Here is a 25,290-nt window from a genome sequence, read left to right on the forward strand (position 1 = left end):
CACTACCGACGGACTTTGAAGAGAGTCCGTAAAATGGAGCAACACTAGATATGCCACCTTCAATTTTAGATAGTTGATATGGTAAATCATGTCCTCCTGTGTCCATAGAGGGGAAAGTACTGGGTCTGGAAATGTGTTCCCCACCCTTGACAAGAAATGTCGGAGAAAAGGAGAAACTAAGGAGGAGGGGCCTGCAATGAGGACCGACTCAAAAGGGTCTCTGCTCAAAACCACCAAGAGAGATCCGTCGTGACTTCTGGAGGGACTGCGACCTGAATGGATGGAGAGTTCATCTTTTGGCACCATTGGGACTTCAGTGCCTATTGAATGAAATGTAAGTGCATCCTTCCGAAAGGAACCAACCATTCTAGAGATGCAAGGTGCCCCAGAAGTCTTTACCACAGTTTTGCTTTGAGAGAGTTTGTCTTGAAGAAGGCAGCTTTGACCTGCCTGAATCAGAACAGCCTGTTTCCAGATAGAAAAACTCTTGCCCAAGTACTGTAGATGATGTTGAGGGTTGAGAACCAACTTTTCGAGAATTATCCTGACTCCAAGATCTTGACAAAACTCGAGATGATCATTGTGGCAAAGAGCCTTGAGATTCGGACTCTGCCAATAACAGCTAGTCTTCCAAGTAACACAAAAGTCTGATGCCTATGATGTGACCCCAAAATGATACCAGGGTGAAAATTCTTGTGAACACTTGTAGAGTTGTACACAGGTCAAAGCAAAGGACTTGAAATTGGAGTCTCCTTTCCCCCAAAATGAAACAGGGATCCTTTCTTGATCCTGGATGGACTGGAATTTGGAAGCATGCATTCTTGAGGTCTATGGACAGCAAGAAGTTGTTTTGTCCGATTACTTGTAGGATTGTAGGCCGACTGGGAGTCTCGAGTTTGAACTAGGTCTGAAGAATGAAATGGTTCGGATGAGACAAGTCGATGACTGGTCTCCAACCCCCATCAACTGTTTGGAACAAGTTGGTGTAGAAGGCTGGAGACCTATCATAAACTTCCTCTATGGCGTTCTTTTCTGGAATAGTTTGAACTTTATCTTGTAAGAGAAGGTCTTTGGCAGACCCTCTCGAGTACAATGACCAGTTTGTCAGATTCCGAGAGATAGGAGGGCCACAGTTCCTGAATGGGATGCGATATCCAGAATGAGGGACCTTTACCATCCAGGATCTACACCATAGAACTGCCACCTTGTCCAAAGACTTGATTGGCATCCTCCCTCAGGTGGTGTCATGAGAGGATTGCCTTTCCCTAAAGTGGACTTCTCTGACCTCGACCCCTCCTGAGGATGGTCGCCTTCCGAAAGAAGCCTGCTACGCTGCTGAGGCTATTTAGGATAGGAAGACCTGCAGTTGGTGGATGACAAGAGGAGCTTGCTTAGGGGAAGCCACTCGTCGGAAGAAGGTAGCTTGGCTCACCTTTTCCACTTTTCTACTACCGCTAAAACTCTTTCAGGAAGGAACAATGTTGGGCACTGCGTCGATAGGATGTTACGTAAAGCCAACGCATCCCAAAATGCCACCTGATGAATGAACTTGTTTATTACCACACCCGGACTCTTGAGGATGCAATTACTCCTCACAAAGGAACACTGGTGGATAAAAAGTTGAAGGGCCTTAGTAGTTCTTCCTACTTTTTCTGTTTGTTTGAATTGGATAAGTTCTCCAAAACTGCAATGTTGGAGACTGCGCAACGAGTGATCCAACCACGAACAACCTTGCAAAGCAAACATTGCCACAGTTTCCAAGTTAAAAGTCTCGGCCACAGAGAAGACTCTCGGTTACTGAGCTAATTTCACACTAGATATCCCTGGGGTTAAGGTAGCCACGTCCAGATCAAGAGGCAATGGGTTAGGATGAGTGCCTTCTGTCACATAATATTTTTGTTGTTTCGAAATGGGTTGAAAAAATATATTTGGACGACCCTACAGCTTTAAGGGAGTCCTTGGGTGCTGATACTTGATGCTCTATCCTCTGGATAGTATCTGTCATCTGTTTGGACCATGACAATTCCATCTGGTACTTAGAGCTATGAGACCCCATAAGGATAGCATCAATCTCTGTCTTTCTCCCAATAAACATAGCTCTAGTCACATCATCTAAGTAATTCAATTTCCGAATGGCCCCAAAAACTCTCAAGAAAGACGATTCCTCTCCTGGTTCCGAAGCCGAAGACTCTGTGGGATATATTCTCATTGAATCTAAAGAATCACATCCAGCGAGTTGCTCGTTGAAAAAGGGAGGAGTTGTCAGGAAACACTACTCGTGTGCACTTACTTGGTGGTGGAGCAGCAGTGTCATCTAACCATTAAAGGTCGACGATTCTTGGACCGTTCCGGGACATCTTTCATCTCTCTCTAGGTCAGGATATTGGGATGTGAACCTATGGAATGGCTTCACATCCTCCATAGCTGAGGTGTTATCCAAAGCAATGGGAACTAGCCAATACTTCCACCTCACATGAGAACTATGGTGAGCTAAAATACCATAATGACGTTTCATCAGCAGATCAGAAGGGTGCACATCTCTGTTGGCTTCTGACTGAACTTACCTGGGGAGTAGTGGGCTTATTAGGCCTAACATAATTTGGTGCCAAACACTGAGGTTGGAATACCACCCTCAGAAATGGCATAGGTTGTTGCCTGTCAGAGCGCTGTTTCAGAGCTATAATTTCCAAGTCCGGAGCGACAGCTACTTTTACAATCTGTCTGGTCCAGGATTGAGGAGGTAGGGTCTCTTCACGAACAGGTAACGCATGATCAAAAGCTACAGGAGGATAAGTGTCCTGATGAAAAAAAGGATGCTCTTTTGAAACAGAGCAAGACTGTAAAGAGCAAGAGCATGATTCTTCAGGGCTCGAACCATCACATTACTGGTGCATTTGACATGAACAGGTTTATTCTATTAAATACGAGAGAGAGAAAGAGACAGATAAATGATATTGACTCCGTGAACAAGTACAATCAAACATAGAAATACTAGTTAATAGAGTCAAACCGAGTGCATATAGGAAGTTCTTATGGCGTGTTTTGTAAACCAAGCAGTTCTGATCGAGATGAATTAGGAATTAATTATGTTACTGTAATATTAAAGAACATTCTAATCATGATTACTTAAGAAGCCCCGCTATTAAACAGTAATTAATTATAGGAGGCTTCACACATTGTCTTGATAGGTACACCATAACGCTGATACTGTAAAACACCGTTTTCCCTGCCCTTAGCCTTCGATGTAGGGATAGTTTCCCCTGCGTCGGTTGAGTAATGAATACATGGACCTCTAGGAGTAAAGGGAGGAGCAGGCTTCCTCGCTGATGATGGCAAGCATAACAGCAAGAGATAGGGTGAGGGTGGGTAGCCCTCTTGCCTGTCTCAAGACTTCAACACAAAAATGGTACGCTGGGCTGACGCCCAATGACTATATCAAGACATTCTCACGTTAAGAGGGACTTGTGGGCGGGTGTAAACAGGTGAGGGCAGGAGTGCTCATAGTGGCACATTAGTTAGTGCACGCAAAAAGGTAAGGGCTCTTATAGTAGCATACAAACTGGTGCGCATGAACAAGTAAGCGCACTTACATAGCAAAAGAGTTCTGCAATATATATTTCATTGCTTATAAATTTTGTCTTGCAACAATTAAAGAATACAAATCCTCCCAATTATGTATAACATTGCAAACATAAAATGTGGCAAAGGCCAGCTGACACTTTTATGTGCCTAGATTAACAATACTTGTAGCTTAAATGCTAAAATCTCAAAATTCCTTTTTAAAGCTAAGAGGTTGAGAGGGCCTTGAATATTTCTCTTGAAAACTAGGTAGTTGAGAGGGCCCTACATACTGCTCTTAGAAACTAGGTAGTTGAGAAGACCCTTAATACTGCTCTTGAAAGCTAATAGTTGAGATGGACCTAATCTCAAGCCCAAACACCTTTCCTCAAGATCTCTAAGTTTGCCTACCTCAAACAGTTAAAATCAGTGTTCTTGACGATATAATTCCTTTGTTGATATATTGATAAAACGAGTACTTAATCGACACATCCTGTGTGTTTGATTCTATTGAAGTAGCATCATATAGGGTTAACAGCATCATTGGCATTGCACTGATAGCCAAAGTTGGAATGGGAAATGAGGTTGTCTGGGACTTGGCAATGATATCTAGTCAAACAGCAAATTAACTGATGAGCAACATCTAGTTTATCTGACACTGCCAAAGAGCATATGATATTGATTGGCATGACTTGAAGATACTAAAGCTAAAAAATGCAATCTTAATTATAAGATGTGGTACAAGAATATCTTGAAATGGTTTTATTTGGATACTGGCAGAGCTCCAGATGTCTAATAAGAGGTTTCACCTTGGATGCTGGATCATTTTATGAAAAATATTTTCCTTAAAATGAAAGAAAATTCTTATACCTCAAAACCTCTAGCACTTAGAAGAGGGATACTTTGTAACCTCTGAATACAGTCGCCAAGTTATAGATGACCAAAGGAGTGTCCAGTCACAGAAACAGGCATAGAGTGGATCATGCCCTTTTACTACAATGACAAAAAATATGCCTAAAAGTGTGGTAAAGATTGACAGATGAGGGTCAGCAAGAATCGATAGTGGCTGCAATAATGACTTCTGAATAGACTCAGACTCTAAAACCTCCCTCAACAATGTCCATATATAAAGTCCCACATTACCTAGATCTGCATGAAATTTGTGCTATTTCACAACTTTCTTCCAGGTTGGCATGGTCCTATGCTAACTGGCTAGCAGGTATAGAGGATACAAACAGCATCCTGCTATGACAGCAGACGAGGTAAGAGTGTTATACAGGCAAGTTTGGATGGTCTAAGACTTACAAAAACTGGGAAAAATGGAAGGAAGGATTAGTCTCAAGATTATTATACCTATGAAAGGTGTCATCTATCCAGATTCCAGGATGAATCCACTTGGTACTAACAAATAAAGCATTGGGAGCTTGTGCTTCATGCCACCAAAGAGCCTTGCAATATTTTAGATCCAAAGACACTCCAAATGCAGAATCTAATCCCCTCTACTAAGCCTGTTACAATGTCCTGTCTTTATTGCACAAACCTTGAAGAGTCCATGTCAATTGCCCCTGGCTATACATAAATTTTCACTGCCAGGTAACAAAGCAGTTCACATCCTGTCTCTCCATGAATGTTCACATACCCAGTACCCCAGACAAAGTAATGTGATAGACTGCAAAAGCTGTATTGCAGAACCATCAGAAGCAGAAGGCAAGGTAGGCATCACAGATATAGGAGGCGCGGTGCAACAGAGTCTGAGGGCATCACTGATTGAAGGGGTGGCTGAAAAAGTGCAGGTAGCACCTGTGTGACAGATAGAGAAAGAACCAAAGCAATAGGAGTCAAAACTTTTCCATAAGTGAAAGGAATACTAGAGGAGCATGCATGATGAAAATTACAGCTACCAGGCAAGCAGGAAGTCCAGTAGCAAAAGAGGTAAATGCAGAAGCAGTCAGCAGAGAACCAGGTACAGAAGCAGGGATAGGCATCAAAGAACAAACTTACATAGGCAAATCAAACACAGAAGCATCATCAGCAGAAATAAGTTAAAAGACACAAGCAACTACTATAAATCTGTGAATAGTACTGCTCTTTTAATAACTCTCCCAGACCCCCCTTTTCCTTATAAAGTATAACTTAGAAATGCATACCCTTGTCTCCACAGAACAGACATTAGAGTAATAGCATTCACTGTTATGTAACAAAGAATAAAGGGCAGTGCCTAAAAAACATTGTCATCACACAGTGACCTCAAAAACAGGATTTTTATCATGATTTGAAGGGAAGATTCGTGGAATAATTCTCTTATATAACAGGACCATACTTTTTAAGGCACTTCTGCTACATAATTGTGAATGCTGTCTTATATTACTTATCATGTAACTGTGAATACTATTGCTTCTATGTCTTTTCTTTTAAGGTGCCCTCCTGTATTGGTGTTATACAATAATAGTTGAAGAGCTCTCTTCTAAAAGCAGCCAGGTTAAGGAGACTGATAACATTATAGAAGAGAATTCTTAAGCACCTTTGTAATAATGGCTTTATGTCTTTTTAACTTAGGCACTGCCCTATATTGCTGAAATATAATTGTGAATGTTGTTCTGTGAATACCCAAAAATTAACTAATAAAAGGAATTCTTGAGCCTCCAAGTGAATAATGAATTTCATAAATATGACAAATTTGTAGATAATTTGTATTTGTCCCTAAGTAATACAAACCTGGCATTATTTATGTGGATATACTTTCGGTAGAGCTGGAAGGTAGCCATTAAACTAAAAGTACAAGGTGGGAACTTTACCTAACCACTGTAGTGGGTAGGTATGGGGTGGCTGGGCGATACCCCGCCACCTATATCTACTCACACATCGGTGAACTAAACTACATCACTTTTTGATTGCATGCAGGACTTATTAGGAGACAGGTGATGGTGGGATAATTGATATGAATAACATCAGGTTTGTATTAGCTAAGGGAAAATACAAATTATCTCCGAATTTGTCATTTGTTCCCATACTAACAAACCTTACGTTATTTATGTGGATGACTCCCTTAGGTGGGTGTAAGTCCGACTACTGCCTTAGTTATTGACCTGGGTTTACCTAGTACAGTATTAGACTGTAATTGAGGGAAACCTAGCTACTTTGCTTATCAATGCAAAGTCAGAATGATAGTGGCCTGAGCAATACCAGTATTTGTGAGAGATAGCAAATGAACGTCTAGGTAAGAATGTCCTGAGTTTTTAAATTGGAACTTTACACATATAAATTGACTTTTCCCAATGCCTACCTCACGGGAAGCAATGAAGACGTGTACAAGTTAATAAGTTAATAATTTTAAAACTATAATACATTACACAAGGGAAGTGGTTATTACCTGCAGAGGTTGAAGCCAGCTTGCAGAGGGAACCATGATGCTGTACCCCAAGGGAGGGGAAGATGAAGAAAAGAAAAGGCCAGACATTGTTTCATTCATCCCAGACTTAACCTGGGTAACCAATGCCCTAAACCATCTGCTGCTTGTCCAACAAGGAACCCTAGGTATTATCTAAACCACCTATTGTGCAGCCTCCACAGGACCGATAGTAAACATATTGAATCTCCTGTGGGTCACGTCTTGGAGATAGTGGGTGGTGAAGGTAGTCTGATGCTTCCAAAGGCCCGCTTGTAATACCTACAACACAGAGTAATTGCGCTTGAATGGCAGGGACGTACTGATGCCCCTGACATCATGAGCTCTAGGTTTTCGAGCTGAAGGAAGGTTCACAATTCAGAGCATTGACTATGACTTCAAATCCACGCTGAAAGTGTATTTTGTAATCCTCCTCTTAATCCTACCTGAACTAACAAATAATGATGTTAGTCGGGGCCTAGTTGCTGCAGTGTGTTTAAGATGTCTCAAACTCCTCATTGGGCATAGTAACAATTGATCTGGGTCATTGATTAGAGAACGTAGATTCTTAATCTGTAAGGGCCTGAATCTAGGGTCCAGTACCCCAGGATTTTGAGTCTTTGCAATGAATTCAGGGACAAAGCCGACTGTCACCTTCCCCATCCCCTTGAATGGGTGATGTCATATGAAAGACCTGAAGTTCACTAAAGCGAATAGGAACACTGTCTTCAAAATGAGATTACGATCTGTTGCATGGCGCAATGGTTCATATGGAGGGTCTTTTAAGAATATAAAAACACGAATCCCGTTCCAAGGAGGAGGTCTTATCTCTGACTGGGACAAGTGATCTCATAACTCCGTATGAGTAAGTTAAGTTCCAACGAAGATGAGAGGTCTACTCTTTTCAGTTTAAAGGTGAGACTTAAGGCTGAGCGATAGCTTTTCACCGCCGAGACTGAAAGGGGTTTTCCTCCCAAAGATATACAAGAAACTCCACTATTACTGGAGTAGTGGGATCGAGTGGAGAGATATTCCTTCCACGACATCAACCACAAAACACTATCCACTTTTGCAAGTAACCAAACATTATTTTTGCAGCTTGTTGCAAAAAGCCTCTCTGAGTGAAGAGATGCTGGACAGTCTCCAGGCGTAAAGCCGTAGAGATGAGACGGTCTTGTGATCGATGTTCTCATATGGTTGTTTGAGTAGATCTGGTTCTGAAGGTACAGTAATGCCTCACAACACAAAATTAATTCGTTCAGGGGTGGTTTTTGTAAAGTGATTTTTTCGTGTTGCGAGTCACATTTCACATGTATATTGCCGAATTTTTTCAAAACCCTACAAAACACCACATTAAATCTTATAATAAAGCTACAGTATAACCACAATGAAATACTGTACAGCCAAATGCATTTGAACCATTCAATATACCTAAACTAACTGTTAATACATGTAAATTAAGTTATTACAACATAATATAATAATTAATGGAAAATAATACAATACATACAGTACCATACTGTACATATACAAAATATACAATACCATATTTACTGTACTGATTTAGTTACCTCTGTTACAGACTACAGCTACATTTTCTATTGTCTAAACCCATTTTCTTCAACTTTTTATTGGGTTACTATTTTATTCCAGGCTGGCTGGCAAATCTCTTTTCTTAAAATGAAGCATTTTTTACAAAATGAGTCATAAAATATTCGCATCTCGTTTCGCCGCATAAAAATTTCGTAAGCAGATTCTTTCGTGAAGAGAGGTATGACTGTTTTTATCTCGGGAGATCTACTTGAAGTTACAGAAGATCTGGGAACCATTTTGTATGATGCCATATGAGGGTCATTATCGAGTTTTTGGATGCTCTGAACCTGATGAGCAATCTTCTCATCAGAAAGAATGAGGGAAATGCGTATATGTCACTGCTGTCCCACCATTGTTGGAATGTTTCTTGCTATAGAGCCTGAGGGTCCAAGACAGGACAGCTGGAGCCTAAGTTCAACGACATTGCGAACAGGTCCATAGTCAGGGAACCCCACAAAGTCTGGACTTTGTTGGCTATCAGAGGATTCAAAGACCATTCAGAGCCCACTATCTGAGTCTCTCTGCTCAGATTGTCTGCCAGCACATTCCTCTTGGCTGGAATGAAGCGAGCTGATAGGGACACCATATGTTCTTCTAACCATTGTAGAATCTCTACAGCAAGATGGCATAGGGGTTGAAAAAGGTACTACCTTGTTTGTTTATGTAAGCCACCACTGTGGTGTTGTCACTCATCAGCACCATAGAGTGGCCCGCCAGCAACTGATGGAACTGACGAGAGCTAGAAAGTCTGCTCTTATTTCCAAAAGGTTTATGTGATGGTACCTTTTTTGACTCAGACCATGGAGGAGGGACGAGAAGATCCTGCCCTTTGCAAAGGTTTTCATCTGCCATCCACCATAGTAGGGTAATAGGGACTAGAATGTCCAGGGAGTCGGAATATTGGTTCCACATGGACTTCAGCCACCATTGCAGGAATCTGATCCTGAGGCGGCCGTTTGGAACTAGATATAGTGGGGAGGTTAGGTGACCTAGGAGACATAACCACTGTTGGGATGGCAAGTCTTCCCATCTGAGGAAGGGTCTTGCCATTTCTCTCAGCCTGTGTACTCTGTCGTCCAATGGAAAAACTTTCTAGTTGTTGGTATCTATGATCATATCAAGATAAACCAGTCTCTGAGATGGAAGCAGTGATGACTTCGTGAGATTTATCACGATTCTTAGATCTTGACAAAACTCTAGAAGCCTGTTTCGGTGATGAAAAAGGGTCATCTCCGCGTCTGCTACAATCAGCCAATAGTCGAGGCATCTTAGGAGAAGAATGCCGTTCTTGTGAACCCAAGATGCCACTAGGGCGAACTCCCTGGTAAAGACCTGAGGTACTGTTGCAAGACCGAAACAGAGAATCTTGAATTGGTATTGCTACCTTGAAGATGGATGGATTGGGATCTGGAATTATGCGTTCTGGAGATCAAATGTGCACATGAAGTCCCATGGTTTTACCCCCTGGATGACCGTGTCTTCCGTCTGCATCCTGAACGGAGTTTGTTGGACAAACTTGTTTACAGACGAGAGATCTATGATTGGTATTCAGTATCCAGACACCTTTTTCACAAGAAAGAGTTAGACTGTAAAAGCCTGGCAACCCATCAACAACCTCCAGGAGAATGCCCTTCTGAAGCATGGTCTGGGCATTGCCCCGGAGGGCCAGGTCCTTTACGGATCCCCTCGTATAAAAGCTTCACGAAATTGGATCCTGAATCAGAGGAGGGAGAGATTGAATGAACGAAATGCGATACCCTACGCCAATCACCTTGATTGTCCAGGGATCCACCCCCTGGTGCTGCCACCTTTGCCAGAGGTATTGCAGGCATCCTCCCACGGGTAGTTGGTGATGAGGATTGCCCTCCCTAGTGGGGAACAGCCACCTCGGCTACTTCCTCTACCTCCTTTCTTTCCTCTGAAGGAAAGAAAGGTCTGGAGAACCAAGAAGTCGACGGGATAGAGGGGCTAGCCTGATTCCTGGAAGGTTAAAAAGGCCTTCCGTAGAACAGGGAAGTCATCGCGTTGTGGAGGAGATATCAGCTGCCTTCTCTATCTCTCCTGGGACGAAGTGAAGATCCCTCGAGAGTTGAATTCCTCAGGTGTGTTACTTCCACCTTCGGTACCTACCTCTAGAATCTCCCGATTATGGTATCCCGTCACATAAGGATGGCCATTACCCACAAGTTGACTACATGATGTGAAAGGAACTCTAGCATACAGGTACCCAACAAAATAAAGACTCCAAAGACTTTCTTGTGGACTCCTTAGACAAATCTTCGGAGTGCACAATATAGCCTTAAGACCCCAACCTTAGGTCGAGCAATGAAGCAGCCTGCATGGCGTACTTCATGCCTTGTTCTAGGTTGAGGAGCTCAGCTGCTGAAAGCAAAGCTCTCAGAGAGGAGAAAGTCTGAGTCGGAAGACCCTTGGTGAGAGATTCCACAGAGGGGTCGAGAGTCAGGGACAGGTAGGGTTCGTTCTCGATCTCATAGTACTTTCTTTGAAGAATGAAAGGAAGTGGAAGCGATCTTGACAAGGAACCTGCTCTTAGGGAACTATTAGTTTCTACTATCTGAGAGATAGCTTTCCTCCTGGCAGCTGTCAGTCTCTATGGGAGCTAGTACCAGGATAGAACAGCTTGTTTATGGCCCTCAAACAAGCAAGAACCTGCCAGAAGGCATGTTCCAACTCCTTACACTCCTGTTCAGAGTGGAAACTGCCCTTGGGAGATATTCTTCGTCCGTATCCAAAGCATCATCTACCTCCAAGCTCTCATCCATAGGAACCTGGGGTAAGTCAAAGTCTTCAACAGGGTCGTGAGAGACACCTGCCTCAGGGGATCTTCTATCCACGTCTAGTTTACGAGATTCCCTTGCCTTAGCGTTCTTGGGAACCATCTTTGAGTTTTTCAACTCCCTCCATGGAGGAAAACGCTCTCCCAGGATGGAAGGGTTTGGAGGAGCTTGTGGTCCCTTTGACATGCTGGACTCTGGGATAGGGGATTCGTCTTCTGCTGGTGGTTTTGAGACTGGTCGTTGGTCAGGGGGAACCATCTCTATCTGTTGAGGCCAGAAGGGATGGACAGAGATTTTGCTGGGCGAGCCAAGATCCTTACTTGTTCAGGATTGGATGAGATCCGCATGCGGTGGTGCTGCATTTCATCCTCCTCTTCTGCCTCGTTGTTAGAGAATCCCTAGCCTTAATCAGAGTTAAGGGAAGATGATCTAGAGATTGCTCTGTGGCAGAGTGCACCCTTTGCTCAGCAATGGGTCTAGTTGGTGAAGACCGCTGTGCTTTAGAGGCATTGCTACCCTGAGCGGATTTCCTCCTAGGATCCAGACTACCCTGGCGGGGCGAAACCCGACTCCAAACTCTCCAAAAGAATTCAAGGAGTAGCACTGACTTGGGCAAGTTGAGGCTGCAGAGGTGGAGGAGCACACCCAAGGACTTTTGGAGGGTAGATACCAGAGTATCAAACCAAGAGGGAAGCTCATCTCCTCTTAAAAAGTCTGGGGTTTCCTTTGGGGTTCGCGGGAGAAGAGAACGCTTTTTGATGGGAAGGTGTGAGGGTGCCAGCGATGACCCAGGATATAGTCTCATGGGCATTAAGAGGTCCTCTTTCGATGGACAAAGAGGTCGATTGGGCGAGATTGGAACATTGGCAAACTTGTTTGGTGGTTTTTTTAACACTTCAGGGAAGGGGGTTGGCCTAAAACAAGAGGTAGTCTCTGCCGGAGGAGTTGGCGAAAGTGTTGGGACCGAGGTCGCTCGTGATTTCGGTACCTCTACTCGTAAAACACGTGAGAACTGCAGATTCACGTGTGAAATCACGAGATTCACATGTTAATAGGTGTGATTGATGGGCGGCAGTGCCCATTTCAGGAGCGACTGGTGCCGATTGAGAAGGGAGAAGCCCTAAGGGCTCAAGTGATGCTGAACGACCACTCCCGCTAGCTAGCGGCGTAGATGAGGGCCTTGTTACCGGGATGACCTGAAGCTTTGGGGAGCATCTCACCACGGTGGAACGCGTTGGAGAGCGAACGTATCCCAGGCAGAGAAGGGCGCTGGGTGTAGCCTTTCTGAGAATTGTTCATCAGGAAGTCCAGGATCGGTCGAAGGTTGTTGAGGAGAGGTTCGAACTGTAGAGTGCCTTGTGGACGTTGAGCGCGAGCACCTACCTTTTGCCCGAGGAGAGGAATGCTTAGGTCTTGATCGTTAACGCACGGTTCGATCGTGAATGTTCTGTTCAATATCGTGAGTCCCTACTTCGTGATTGTGAACAGCGGGAATATTTTGAGTGCCTTTCTCGTGACCGTGAGCATTGAACTCGTGAACGGTGGGAATGTTTTGAGTGCCTTGCTTGTAATCGTGAGCATCAGACTTGTGATTGGGAATGTCGCCCTCATGATCATGATCGTGATCGTCGACCACACGAGCGTAAGAGTTGCCCTCGTGAACGTATGTCCCATCCTCATGATCGTGAGCGTAGCTCTCGTGAACGTGAACGTCGCCCTCGTGATCGAGATCGTCGAAATTGAGAACGGGAACATCCAGATCTAGACGAGCGTCTAGCTCATGAATGCGAGTCTTTAGCTCGCAATCATCAGCTTTCAGCTCGGGAGACAAAACGCCTTCTAGAAGAAGAACGCTGAGACCGTGATAATCTGCGGTCTTGTGAGCGTGAAGTTTTAGAGTTAGAACGTCTTCACGAGGAAGGGCGCCGAGATCGTGATGACCTGCGATCCCTTAAATGATCTTTGGGTTGTCACGAATGACAACCTGAAGAAGACCGTCCAGAAGGACAAGAAGAAGAGTCTCGTCCTTGCAATCAGCTAGCAGATGGAACCCTGGCCAGTTAAAGATCATCAGTGTCTACAGCAGGCAGGAGGTTAGTATGCGTACTGGAACCATTCCTGTGGGGAGAAACAAAGGGCTGCAGGTTAAAAGACGACGAAGTCTCAGGATGGCAAGCGGGTTCGTCCTCAATAGGAGGCTGTTGGAGGGGCAAACATGAGCGATCACCTCGTCCATGCGTGGAAGGGCCAGGAGAGGGTGAAAGATGGACCTCGCATACGTCCAGATCAAAAGATGTTGAAGGCTCTGGCAAAAGGTCCTTCTTGGTGCCACGCTGATGGAGTTGCAGCAGTACTTCCTTCGAAGCGAGAGCAGAAACCCCCAGAGACGGCCACGCCTGTAACATATCTGCAAGGGAAAATGGTTTCCCGGCAGCTGGAGGAGAAGGGGCCCCACCTGGGGAAGCAACAATGTCCCTAGTACCCAGAGGTTGCCATGGAGTTATACAGTCTGCGCTCCCACTCCATTGTTCCCCAGAGGAAGACAAGCAAGGAGGAGCTCTGGGAAGAGATTTAGGGGTGTGTGAAGAAGAGGCTCATAGTTGCTTCACCCCTGGGGAGAAAGATCCCGCTTAGCCTTCTTCTTCCTGCGACGCCAGTATTTCTCACACTGGGAGGCAAGCCACTCCCTACACTCATCACAGAGCGAGCCCTGCTCAAAACAACGCCCCTGACAGGTCGGACACAAAGAGTGAGGGTCGGTCTCAACCAACGACATGAAGTTGGCATAATGGGCACTCCCACAACCAGGACAGGTTTGCATGGGATCATCAGAGAAGAATCAAAGTCACACCTGAAAGAGAAAAAGCAATAAGCATAAGCAGAGTCAATGGCTAAGCCTTAAGGAGAAAAGAGAGAAGGCGTCCACTCTCTTCAATCCAAAAGAAATAAGTGACGTAGATCACCGATGTGTGAGTAGATATAGGTGGCTGGGTATCGCCAGCCACCCCTTACCTACCCACTACAGTGGTTAGGTAGGGTTGCCACCTAGCACTTTTAGTCTAATGGCTACCTTCCAGCTCTGCCGAGAGTATATCCACATAAATAATGTAAGGTTTGTTATTATGGGAACAAGTAAATGTTAAGGGATTACTTACAGTATAAAGCAGCTTCTATGACTTGATGAAGATAACCAGACATAGATAAAAAATGATGTTCCTGCAACTGGTCAAATGCCGAATTCTTCATCAGTAATTCAAATACTCAAAGCAGTAATGGGGTGGTAGTTAGAAAGTACGACTGTTGAAACAGGTATAATAGGGGGGTGTAACCAGCCACCATGCACAGCAGGAGTTTAACCAATTACCTGAGCCACAAGGGTTTGGGAGTCCATCAACTCATCACGCAGAATAGAACATCACTAGAGGATTAATGTTCTTAATTTTGATGAAAGTCAATGATCCATTTGCAAAACAGGAAACTAAAGATAAAAATGCATAAAATGCTAGAGCTTTGGAAGGAGAGTGCTTGTCTTTCAACTCACAGTACATCCTTCGGTTGTCATATTGTGCCCATTGTTCAGCAGACCAGTCATTGCAAATATCACAAGTAAGACTGGGAGGGCAATGCTGATCTCCAGAAATGACATGAAATTACATCACACCCTACCTAGCAAACATAAATAAATTGCTTAGGTAAATTTACATTAATTAAAAATTAAGTACCACAACACAACATTGTAATGTGGCAATGCAAACATTTGACAAGAGGGCAAAAGTAACGCATACAAAATAGAAATACTGTTTAAGTATATATAGTGTAGTAAACAGAACAAACAATTACTTTGGGAAAAATTACTTTAAAGTAAAGATTATAAATACCAATTATGGGCTACATATGATTATGCTAAAAACCTGATAATCTAGCAAGTAAGATAAAAAAAAACAACATTAAACCTTACACAAAACTAAAACAAAGGTACCTAACAGTCTATCAATTATCATTACATACCAGATAGATCATGCAGTGGTTGACACTCAATAGTAGTAATATATCATGAACAAATAAAAACTAAAACAAAAGATCAGAAACAACCAAGTATACTGAATTAAAAAATAGAGGAGAAACGACAGAATTCGATTACAAAATGAAGAATAAGCTCAACCACTTACAGGAAGTTGGCAAGAAACTACCTATGCAATCATTATTTCCTATATCACTTTGGAAACGAAAAATATCAAGGAATTATATTTTGAGAAGATGAAAAGTATTGATAAAAATGATTAACAATGAATTTGCAGAGCAGAATTTAAGACTGTTGTGGCAAAGCTGGGGATGCTCATAAGCTATTTGAAGTAGGGAGAAATGTGAATGAATAAGATGAGGATACTTTTTTAATAACTAATGTTACCTGAAACATCCCAATGCTATTAGTTTTATGAGGTTTCAGATAACACTAAGTGCAAGCTATCATTTACCAACAAAACTGATAAGACACCCTCTTTCCTTTAACATGGCTTTTAATTCTGCAGCTGATCTATCTGGAGATGAAGCGGTTTTTATGAAGACTAAGAGATATGAAAAGGCTCATATTACTGTTGATGCAAAGTGCATAGCAGATGGCATTATGGTAATTTTTAAATGGTAATAAATGCTCAAAGGTAAAGACCCTGGCACAGTCCCTGTCCATGCTCATCCAAAGGATGAAACATGAAGGTGGTTGAAAAATTTGGAGGATAAATGTTTGGAGATCAACACTAGGTGATTTAAGATTAAAAAAAAAAAATTGCCAATTTGCAATATGTTTGGGATGTATTGAAAGTACATAGCATAAACTCAATTTAGAAACAAAACAGCGATATAGCTGTTATCCCTTGTGATTTTGATGTATCATCCAATTAAACCCTAAAATTATACTGTACAATAAAAAAAAAATGGAATGATTGGATGCCCGAAGGCAGAATAAAATTTACATACAAGGGTAAAACTTGGCTGATACCATGTATATGGGTAAAGAAGGCATCCAAATTTTGTGTTTGTCATTTTCAAATGATATGGAATACCAAAAACTATGGATGGAAATTGAGATATTCCATAGCAAGACATGGAAAAGAATGATAATGACTATTGAAGTCATAGTTTATTTTGCTAACAATGAAAGAAATTTTCCTATTTCTAAGTGAATAATAGTTATTTTACTTTTGTATACCAGTTTTTAATTTACTTTATTCTACATAAATATCAACTGCAACAAACTTGAAAGTTTCAAGAATAGAGCCGTTTTAACAAATTTTTTTTACAATATTTTACCCGCCATAAGTGTTATATACATACAGCACTTCTCTGAAAGTTATGTAAGGTACGCTCAATTAATCTCTTATTAATGTCATTCACAAAAATATGAAATCATGAATTTTTTAAAAAAGTTTAGATAATGCATACATGCATTACAGACTCATGGCTGACATACTAAGAAGAATGCCATTTGATATATTTCTACAACAAATTTTCCCAGATTTTGCTGTGGGTCTTTAAAATTTCAGCTTTATTATTGTCACTTGAATCAAAATCAAGAGTTACAAATCTAGTATAAGAATTCACCAAACAATCTAAATTTTCTTTCGTGTGCGATTCCCATAAATCAAGCTAAAAATTTGTTCTAATGTTAGATGATGCATGAGTAAATAATAATTATCTGTGAAATATAATTAACTTTTTACTTACCAGAGATGAAGAAAATGGTGCTAACATTGCACCAACTCTTGCAAAAGTCGAACAAAGACCAAGAACCGTGCTTCGAACTCGTGTTGGGAACATTTCCATTGTAAACATGTACACTGTTGAAAATGTGCAAGTGATGAAGCACTTCCCAAACAGGAATGGAATGATAACATAATCCTTCTTGTACTCTGAAAATCAAAAATATAATAATTACAACATGGCATAAATACAGTACTGCATAAACTTCTATATCATTATAGCTGAAGCACTAAAATTGTAGTTGACCTTTTAAAGGTACCCCGTAATTTCAAAACTGTACAGTACTTGATTCCAGATATACATAGTTACACAAAAATGAAATAAAAAAGTTACTGTTTTCCTGGAAACTTTTTAGAACCCTATTAGGCTCGTGCTAAAGCTGTATGAGAATACAAATCAACGTATTGGCACTCTCCACCTCATGAGAGGTGCACTGAACGTCATGGCAAATTATGAATCCTTGTGTCATAGTACGATGGCGTTGAAGAGGAACCACAACAACATTGTCATGCACTGGAAAGAAATCAAGCAATTTAGCCTGATAACGAATGCCTACTGCACCAGCGCAACTGGCAATTCGTCCACAGTCCAACAGTCAAACCTGGAGGCAGATTTGTCTATAAAGAAATGACCATGAAGAGCCAAAGGTCGTGAGGCTGTATTTTGACTATCGTATATGGGGGGGTGTTACCTTTTTCAGCCAGTTGATAAATCATTATTCATTTGCGAGTATGTCTGTCTGTAGGAAATAGGAAAAAAGTTTTCCTTTCGTAAGTTTCATGAAATGATTGCTTGCTTCCTTTTCTACTACAAGGAAGATGAATGGCCTTGTACTGGCTCCAAGATTCTCCATGCCCCCTTCTTTGACTGCTTACAAAAAAGACAATGGTCCTCCTCATCCTTATGCTGGCCCTCTAATACCTACTGGCCCTCCTATAATGCCCTCTGATGACAAAGACAAAGATGACACTACACATTCCATTTCCCTCAGGAATATTCACGATCCTTATGAATAACGGGGAAGAAAAAATAAGGAGGATCAAAAAGCAAAGGGGGTGTTGTATGAGCTTCATGAATGGCATGTGCACAACACGACCTTTTGGAGCTCTGTCTGCAAGATCACCCTTAGGTCTTTTGTGACTGATTCATGAGATACCACTCCTAGCAGAGATAGGCTACATGTCCAATAAGCGCCCACCTCTGCCAGGTTTAGCAGGGGGACCCGTCTCTTGAATTGAAAGCCATCCACGTCTCTCCCCTTGTAAAAAATGCAAAATCTTTTTACTTAAAGGGGGAAGTAAGAAATAATCTTGAAAGATCAGTATAAAATGACAGGGACATTGGGTCATTGTTGTGTATTGCACTTTGCATGTAAATTATCTTATTAATTTATATTTCTTTTTATTTTTGCAACAATTTCACAAAATTTTTGCCACATTTGTATGTGTTAGGGAAATTATTATCAAGAAAGGAATTGTTGTAATTCTATTTACTTGTAAAATTAGACCAAATTAAATCTCTAAAGTAATAAAGTAGTCATCATAGCCATTTCAATCAAATTATTTGCTTATATAATCTTGCAGTCATTAAAATAAAAAGTGGGAAAATCATTCATTTTCTGTTATCAGTCATGTGTATGAAATATCTACAAGTTATGTAAAATCATACTTCTGGGTCGACCTGTGACGCCCGGTGAAAAGGGTCCTTCCTTACACTTTTCTGATAAAAATACTTCCAAATATACCAGAGAAAGTTAGAGTATGGAATGCAGAGGTTACTACCCTCGCGCGAACACCCAGTATAAAGCAGGGGCATGTGAAAACCACTATTCACAGGCTGTCTTCCATTTAGATACTGTAATTCCTTCATCAAAGGGAAGGGCCATAACAGAGGCCCTAGCTACCTTACCTGAACCACTCTACCGACGCCCGATGCTAGCGCCATCTGATCTACATCCTTCTGTTGGACTTCGTAAGCGTCGTTTTGTTTTTTGTGTGGCGCTTGGTTTTTCACTGTTTTTGTGTAATTTCATCATAACCGAGGCTCTTCTTGCTCCTGCACCAATGTTAAGTACCATAGATTGTTTTGACAGGTTTGTTAGTACCGGGCTAGTGTTATCTTTGTTTATTTTAGTGTTTTTAGTGCGTACGGCTTTGGCCTTCCAGGACGATGGCGGCCATTGTTCTTGTTTTCGATTTTACGTTTAACTTGTTTTGCCCGTTGGTACTCTTTTCATCTTAGGTTCATTATCCTTTATATTTTTAGGCCTTATGCCATTTACTGTATATTATTATATTTTGAACCGTATATTATTCAGTCTTGGTACTTTTTATCGCTTACGAGTCCATATTCTGGCCGAACCAAGAATAGCGTTCGGGGCTTAGTTATAGTCGAGTTATTCCGTTTGGCAGTATCATAATTTCGTCAATTTTCACTCTTGTTCGTTCTCGTTTCGCTATTCTTCGTTCGTCTCTTTTTATTGTTTTTTGTTGGTCATGGACTTTTATATGTATTTGATTTAAGGTTCGTTTTATTTTTTGTTATAGTAACCACGAGAGAGAGAGGCGGGAGTTCCCGTTTTCTGTTCATACGGTCACGTGTCTCCCTCTCTCTCTCTCTCTCATTTATGTTAGTTATACCTAGTACGAGAGCTGGAGTGCCCGTTTTCTGTTCATACAACCACGGGTTCTCTCTCTCTCTTTCTCTTCCCCTTGCGGGAATTGCGCTTTGTTTTTAATTACATGTTTATCTTGTGGTTACTTTTAGTGTATTTTGGGGCTAGTGTTTTTATAGGTCCTGTCGTGTGTGAGTCTTTTGTATTGGTTATTTGGATGGCCCCGAGTCGTCATTAGTTCCCCTAGTTCCATCCTCTCCCCGCTACAGCCTTGGGAGTTGGTCTGAACCCCTATACAACTCCGCCATACCATGAGCTGGGAACACGTACCTTTCTGTTATTCTGGTGCACTCCTCCGGCGGCGGAGCTCGGTGGTCCCTTGCTATTGACTCGGCTTCGGCCCTCCCCACACGACTTATTCACCCTCCCCATTCATTTTCTGTTATCAGTCATGTGTATAAAATATTTACAAGTTATGTAAAATCAGATATTAATATAAAAATAATCTATGCAATTATAAAGTAAAACATGAACTAATATCTTTCAATGACTATAATCTTACATTTACCACTCTAGTAAAACTTTCAGCACTTGTCATGGGTAGATACAATACTATTAAAAGGATATGTTATTAAAAGGCAAAAATATCTATTCCCAAAGTACGCGCAGCGAGACGAGATTCGACTACCGTATTGTTTGATCAAAGCTGTCATCACTTCACTGTCGTCAGCATTTCGGGGTGAAGATTGCCATGTGTTGTATCTAGAATACGTCCCCTGATATTATGCGATATCCTTTATTGGATAGTCGCACCAGGAGTTAGAATCCTGGAGACCTTCGGTTTAATTCTCTGGGATTATCACTGTAGCAAATGTCCCTTAGAAGGCTACCTAAAGGAACCCTTCCATCAGGACGACATGGCCTGAGCCCAAAAATATATGTATGCAATCAGTGGTGGCTCATGGCAAAATTCATTGGGGGTGCTGTTCCAAAAACTGTGTAACCTTTCTTTTAACAGTGCAAAAGGAAATAACCAGGTCAAAGAAAATGCATTTAGAAACTTGATAGAATCCTAAAAGGACAAAATCAAACAATTTTTACTTACCATAACCTAAATTGTTACTGTTCAAGCTTGATCCATTCAATTAAAAATGAAATCTATTTTTCTTGTTTTACTGTAATTTGAAAGAAAAGATCTATTTTCTCCTTGATCTCTAGATGGCAATTGAGGAATTTTTACTCCACTGAAAGCGCTGCCCCTGCATTTAGTATTTCCGAATTCATGGTACAATACAACTTGGAAAAGTTTTCATTGTTTTCAGTGCTGAAAAGTTGTGTTCTGCCTGTGTTGCAGTCATGGGAAATGTCAAGAATACCAAAAAAAATAAATCAAATAGAATCTCTGGAAGTAGGATAATAATCTAATTATACATTTTATTACATTCTCTAGCACAATACCCATGGAGTAGAAAAATATAACTACCCTTTACCGACATACCAAGGTCAGCAATGTGGGAACAACAGAGCTCTCTCTCCCTTTCAGCCCTTAGCTCAGGCTCACATGTAGCTTCTGTGATACAAAAGCCAAACACCACGCAGCAGGAACTGTGAAGTGCACAGTTCCATACAAAGATTCTTATCTTTTTTTTTTAATAGAGTGAAGAATGGCTACTGGCATTAGGATTAATTATTATATATTGTGCAAGTATAAAAAATTACTTAAAGAGAAAACTCATTATATTGAATATTATAAATATCAAATAAAAAACAGGGTGCTGCAGTTCTGCAGTATTTTTGGATTGTGATTTCCTACTTAATAGGTAAACAAATTTTTACAAAAGATAACATGCACATACATAAGAAAAATAACTTACCTGCTGAAAAGCCTGCCCCTCCGCATGAGATACCAGCCAATATCAGGGACATTATCATAGTCCACCTTCTTCCAAACCAACTCATGCATAACCATGACAATGAATATCCTGTGTACAGAAAATATCAAATAAATGAAAGAGAACATAAATTCTAAAACTTATTTAAAGCCCAGGAGCATTTGGAACCTAATAATATGACTAAAAAGAATAACATATAGAATTTTGGGGAGCCTTAGTAGTTGGTTGTGACAAATCAGGTGTAAAATTTCCTATTTTTGACTGGAAAATCCCATTATGACAATGACAGAAAAAAAAGGAACACCACTTAACCCAAAGTCTCCACCTAACGTAACCTAGGAGCTGTAACCTTATCAACAAGGGTGGGTGGGTGGGGGGTGGGGTGGTTTCAGGAGGCTATTCGCCTTAGGCCATCGTATCCTTACCTTACCCTGAGAAAGTCTTCCCAACTGGCTTCACTCCCAGCAAGGTAACACAAAATCATAATATTTTGTAAATCCCAAAACTAGCTTTAAATTACCATATTTCAAATCAAGATAAAGAAAATCGATTTGACAAGTAACAAGTAACTCATGAGCATACCCCAGACTCTCAAGAAGTTATCTAATTACTGTAAAATTATTATTTGCTAAGGCATTACCACACCGTGGATAGTAGTTTAACAATACACTGTACAGTGATACCTCTGGATACGAAAGTTTCTGCTTACGAAAAATTCAGGATGCGAAAAGTGATTCGAAGAATTTTATGCCCCAGGATACGGATAAAATTTCAGGATACGAAAACCTTACGAGATCCCAACTCTTCGCCGAGAGTAATTTTAAAAAGCGCGCGCCGCCTGACTTTGAACTTGGGTAGACTCACTTACAGCCTCCCGCTCACCCATTGGTTATCTCCCTACTCAGACGCTAGCTGACGCCATAAGATCCTGCTTTCCTATTGGTCGGCAACTATCCCAGCTTGCCTACGCACGGGCGTTCATCTCTCTCTCTCTCTTTTCGTTCCGACCGCGGTATCGTTAACAGACATTGTGTGCTTTCGCTTGTTTGACTTAGTGTTAATATACAGTACATTCGTACGCCACGTGTTATCGTTAATAAACATTCGTTACTGTGCACTGTACTGTATTAGTGTTTACTATACATAGACTGTATATAACGTTACGTAGTGTATTATATTACGTATTACTGTAGCCATGGGTCCCAAGAATGTTGCCGAAGGAAAGAAGAAGAAGACGATGCTCTCGATGGAGACGAAACTTGAAATCGTTAAAAAGTACGAGTCTGGCATGCGTTTAAGTGCGATCGCCAAGGAGTATGGCCGGAATCCGTCTACGATAGGCACCATCCTGAAGCAGAAGGCGGCCATCAAAGCAGCAACACCTTCTAAGGGCGTCACTATTTTCTCCAACAAGAGAACGCACGTGCATGACGAGATGGAGAGGCTGCTTCTTGTGTGGATCAAGGAGAAAGAGATCTCAGGAGACACCATCACTGAGACTACAATTTGCCAGAAGGCCTCCGCCATTTTCGGTGATCTCGTGCGTGCTCAGGCCGAAGAAGGAGCAGGAGAAGGAACATCCCAGCAGGAACCCCCAGAGTTCAAGGCTTCTCCTGGGTGGTTCGAGAAGTTCAAGAAAAGGACTGGCATCCATTCAGTGGTACGGCATGGGGAGGCAGCCAGCTCGGACACGAAGGCCGCCGAAGCCTTTGTTAAAACGTTCGACGAGTTGACTCTGCAGGAAGGCTACAGTTCGCAGCAAGTTTTCAATTGCGACGAAACTGGGCTTTTCTGGAAGAAAATGCCTCGTCGGACATTCATCACGGCGGAGGAGAAGAGGCTACCCGGACATAAGCCTATGAAGGACAGGCTTACCCTTGCTTTTTGTGCAAATGCCAGTGGAGACTGCAAGATAAAGCCCCTGCTGGTGTACCATTTAGAAAATCCCCGAGCCTTCAAAGCCCACAAAGTCATTAAGGAGAACCTTCCCGTGATGTGGAAGGCGAATGCAAAAGCCTGGGTAACGAGGCAACTGTTCATTGATTGGGTGAATGTCTGCTTCGGTCCGACTGTCCGAAAATATTTGGAAGAAAAGCGCCTCCCTATGAAATGTCTGCTGGTGTTGGACAATGCTCCAGCTCACCCTCCTGGCCTCGAGGAATATCTTCTGGCCGAGTATTCCTTCATAAAGGTCCTGTATCTACCGCCTAACACCACCCCTCTCCTCCAGCCCATGGACCAGCAAGTTATTTCTAATTTTAAAAAATTGTACACGAAGCATCTCTTCAAGAGATGTTTCCAAGTCACAGAGAGTACAAACCTCACTCTGCGTGAATTTTGGAAAGATCACTTCAACATCGTGATATGCCTCAAACTCATCGATCTCGCTTGGCAGGAAGTTTTGAGGCGTACCCTAAACTCATCTTGGAGGAAGCTGTGGCCTGATGCTGTCTCTGCACGAGACTTCGAGGGGTTCGGGAAGCCTGGAGGAGAAGCCGAGATCGTTGACGATCCTGAACCATTTCAGCAGTCTGAGGTGGCTGACATCGTACATCTTGGTACGTCCATGGGGCTGGAAGTTAGCGCGGAAGATATAGATGAACTTATCGAGGAGCACCACGAGGAGTTGACGACGGACGACTTGAAGGAGTTGGAGACGATGCAAGTGAGTGATTTTCAAGAGCAGCTCTCTAGCGGTGATGAGGAGGATGTTGCATCTTTGAAAATGGCAGACATCAAGGAAATTCTTGCATGTTTCCATAAAATGGCAGACTACGTCGAAAAGGAACATCCAGAAAAAGTTTATACCAACCGTGCGCTTCAACACTGCAATGACGTTTGCCTAACGCATTTTAGAAATGTGTTGAAAAGTAGGCAGAAACAAGCTTCAATGGATAGTTTCTTATTAAAGAGGCCAGCGGTATTAGTAGGCCAAGACGAAGGTGAAAGTGAAGAAAAGAAACAGAAAAGAGGAAGGGATGAAGAATTAGAAGGTGAAAGTAAAGAAAAGAAACAGAAAAAAGAAAGTGATGAAGAAGTAGAAGAGATTTAGAAAATAAGAAAAACGTAAAGTTATAAAAAAGCAAAAAAAAAAAAAAAAAAATTCAATTTTAAGTTTTATGTTACCGTTAAGTGTTAAAGTAATTTTTTCTTTCATTTTATAGTTTTCCATACGTAATGTTAAGTGTTAATTGTTTCTGCCATTTTTTTATTTCGTAAAGTTTAAGTGTTAATGTGTTAAGTGTGTAAATTACTGTACGTAGTCTGTCACTTGTTACGTTTTCTGCCTTATGCCATCCTCCTCTGCCGCGACTTCGCTATCGGACATCGTCTCAATCAAAAGGTAAGTTTCAACTTTTTTGTTACACTAATTAACTGTAACCTTTTTTTCAGAGTGTACAGGTATCAATCCTTAATTTAGGTGTACGTACAGGTAACAATACACCTTCACTGATCTAAATGCTTTACGTACATACAGTACCGTAACTTTTATACAGTAGTAAAGAAAACGGACCGTTTTCTTTGGGCTTGGGGGGGATAACTTGGCTACAACTACATTATTGAATAATCTCATAGTGGTTTCTGGAATGGATTAGGCTGTTTTTAACGGTTGTGTTAATTATTGAATGATAGAAATGGCTGCATTGCATGTTTATTACTACAGTCTAGCGTGTTTATGAAAGAAAAGGTGAC

The 25,290-nt window shown here is 41.7% G+C and overlaps 1 protein-coding gene across 3 annotated transcripts in view; it reads right to left on the reverse strand.

The window, feature by feature from the left end:
• The window catches only part of LOC137642638 (organic cation transporter protein-like), a 396,509-nt gene that overhangs the window by 66,477 nt on the left and 304,742 nt on the right, over positions 1-25,290 (reverse strand). For all 3 annotated transcript variants that reach the window (XM_068375388.1, XM_068375389.1, XM_068375390.1), the window contains exons 10-11: positions 21,580-21,687; positions 17,056-17,240 (exon numbers count right to left, since the gene is read on the reverse strand). In XM_068375388.1, the coding sequence (XP_068231489.1) occupies positions 17,056-17,240; positions 21,580-21,687 (293 nt within the window). The remainder of the gene's footprint in view (positions 1-17,055; positions 17,241-21,579; positions 21,688-25,290) is intronic.

This window comes from Palaemon carinicauda, chromosome 6, assembly GCF_036898095.1.
Source record: "Palaemon carinicauda isolate YSFRI2023 chromosome 6, ASM3689809v2, whole genome shotgun sequence".
In the NCBI taxonomy this organism is placed as follows: domain Eukaryota; kingdom Metazoa; phylum Arthropoda; class Malacostraca; order Decapoda; family Palaemonidae; genus Palaemon; species Palaemon carinicauda.